This window comes from Cynoglossus semilaevis, chromosome 15, assembly GCF_000523025.1.
Source record: "Cynoglossus semilaevis isolate Cse_v1.0 chromosome 15, Cse_v1.0, whole genome shotgun sequence".
In the NCBI taxonomy this organism is placed as follows: domain Eukaryota; kingdom Metazoa; phylum Chordata; class Actinopteri; order Pleuronectiformes; family Cynoglossidae; genus Cynoglossus; species Cynoglossus semilaevis.
In genome coordinates this window covers 19,000,698-19,002,482 of record NC_024321.1, presented here as the reverse complement: position 1 = coordinate 19,002,482, position 1,785 = coordinate 19,000,698, and the positions used below count along the sequence as shown (strand labels likewise).

General features: G+C 51.0%; 1 protein-coding gene across 2 annotated transcripts in view; it reads right to left on the bottom strand.

Moving 5' to 3' along the window:
- Nucleotides 1-536: 536 nt before the first annotated feature.
- Nucleotides 537-1,785, bottom strand: part of ppp2r2ba (protein phosphatase 2, regulatory subunit B, beta a) — a 24,226-nt gene continuing 22,977 nt past the window's right edge. For both annotated transcript variants that reach the window (XM_008327662.3, XM_008327663.3), the window contains exons 7-10: nucleotides 1,411-1,580; nucleotides 1,093-1,184; nucleotides 892-1,015; nucleotides 537-777 (exon numbers count right to left, since the gene is read on the bottom strand). In XM_008327662.3, the coding sequence (XP_008325884.1) occupies nucleotides 622-777; nucleotides 892-1,015; nucleotides 1,093-1,184; nucleotides 1,411-1,580 (542 nt within the window). In that variant the 3' untranslated portion in view covers nucleotides 537-621. The remainder of the gene's footprint in view (nucleotides 778-891; nucleotides 1,016-1,092; nucleotides 1,185-1,410; nucleotides 1,581-1,785) is intronic.

Genomic DNA, 1,785 nt, shown 5'->3' with positions numbered 1-1,785 from the left:
ACCAACACAAGGCACCAGACTTCTAAACACACCCAGTGACCCAGAGAAACAGTAACATTAGACCAAAGAGTGGCCCAGCTGGGCTTCATGTACAGTCCACACCACGTGGGCCTCAGCACAGACACAGTGTGGTGCTAGAGAGACAGTCTCCTGGAGGATTCCTGCAGCAGGTGGCGCTGTCTCCAATGTTCACATGCACAGCTGCATGAGCAGGCTGACAGACAGGGGGCACTGTTGCTACATAAACGAGCGCCAGCATCACTCACGCTCTGTGAGCTGCGTGAGTTGTCAGTGTCTCTGGGCAGAGAGCTGCTACATGACTTCACTCATGCAGCCGTCCTGCTGTTGCATAAATACAAAGATCCAGTCCTGGGTCGGGGGGGGGGGGGCCACCAGGACTAAATAAATAAAATGTCATTCTTTTTTTTTTCCTCCACATTTCCCAGAATTCACTGGATCATTTTTCCGTTTCAGTCTGGAACAAAACAAAGACCAGCAGCAGTAGGATGTAGGAAGAGGAGGAGAAAGATGGGGAAAGCAGGAGGTCCCCCCCCACCCCATCCTCCCGTCTGCACCTCATCACATGACTGAAGGTCGGGGGTCAGCGGGGCAGACCGCCCGTTAGTTCACCTTGTCTTGAAAGATGTAGAGGTTGTTGGTGGCGGCGACGGCGATGATGTTCTCGTGAGGGTGCCACGTGGTGTGAAGGATCTTCTTACTGAAGTCTAAACTGTCCACGCTGATCTCGTCCTTACGCCGTTTCCCCCCCACACACACCTGGAGGACAAACAAGGAATTTACTGAGTTTCACTTGAGGAAAATGTGTTGTTTTTAACCAGAAACTGATGATGATGAAGATGATGATGAAGAGAGGAGGAAGAGTACCCGTACCTTGCGAGGCTTCAGGATGGCTCTGGGTTTGCTGTTTTCTCTGGAGGCCTCCAGTGTGACGTCACGTTTGGTGTTTCGATCAAACATTCGAAAGAAATTGTTATAGGAGCCGGTCATTATGACGCTGAGGAGAGAGAGAAGGTGGAGCGTTAGATGGACGGACGGATGGATGGATGAATGGACGGACGGATGGCGTCTCACCTGTCCGATCCGTTCCAGACACATTCAAACTTGTCGAAGATGCAGTCGTTCTCGTACAGAGAACACAGTTTTCCTCGTAGATAATCATGAACCTGAAAACACAGATCAGACCTGACTCTCTCAACTCTGCTGACCTTTGACCTGAGATGGTCTTCCAACCCAGACCATGTGACCACACACCAGGACAGAGTGCGCCCCCCGCAGGCTCAGTGACACTGAGACAGGATTAAGGGTCAAAAATCAATAGGTTTTTATTTAATCCAGATCTAATCAATAGTTCCTGCAGGGGGCGCCCACGGAGCCGTGATGGATCTGTACCTGGTACGTCTCCAGAGGCTTGTTCTCCATCTGGAGGTCCCACACCTTGACAGTGAGGTAGTCCCTGGTCATCAAGTAGCGGCCGTTGTGACTGAACTTCACGTCTGAGATGGATGAGATGATTTCAGAGAAGAAGGACCGGGTGGAGGGATCTTCTGGTTCCTCAAAGTCTGGACAGAGGAACAAAAATCAGAGAACGACGACGATGATGTCTGGGCGTGTACTGTGCTGCAGCAGCTGCATGTCTTCACTCAGTGTTTGTGGGGGGGGTCATGGGTCAGCCTGCTGGATAAATATGAGTTATGATTCATATTGATTTTGGCAGCTGCTCATCTGAACACTGGGGACAAGAGGCAGGAATTCCATCGTTGGCTG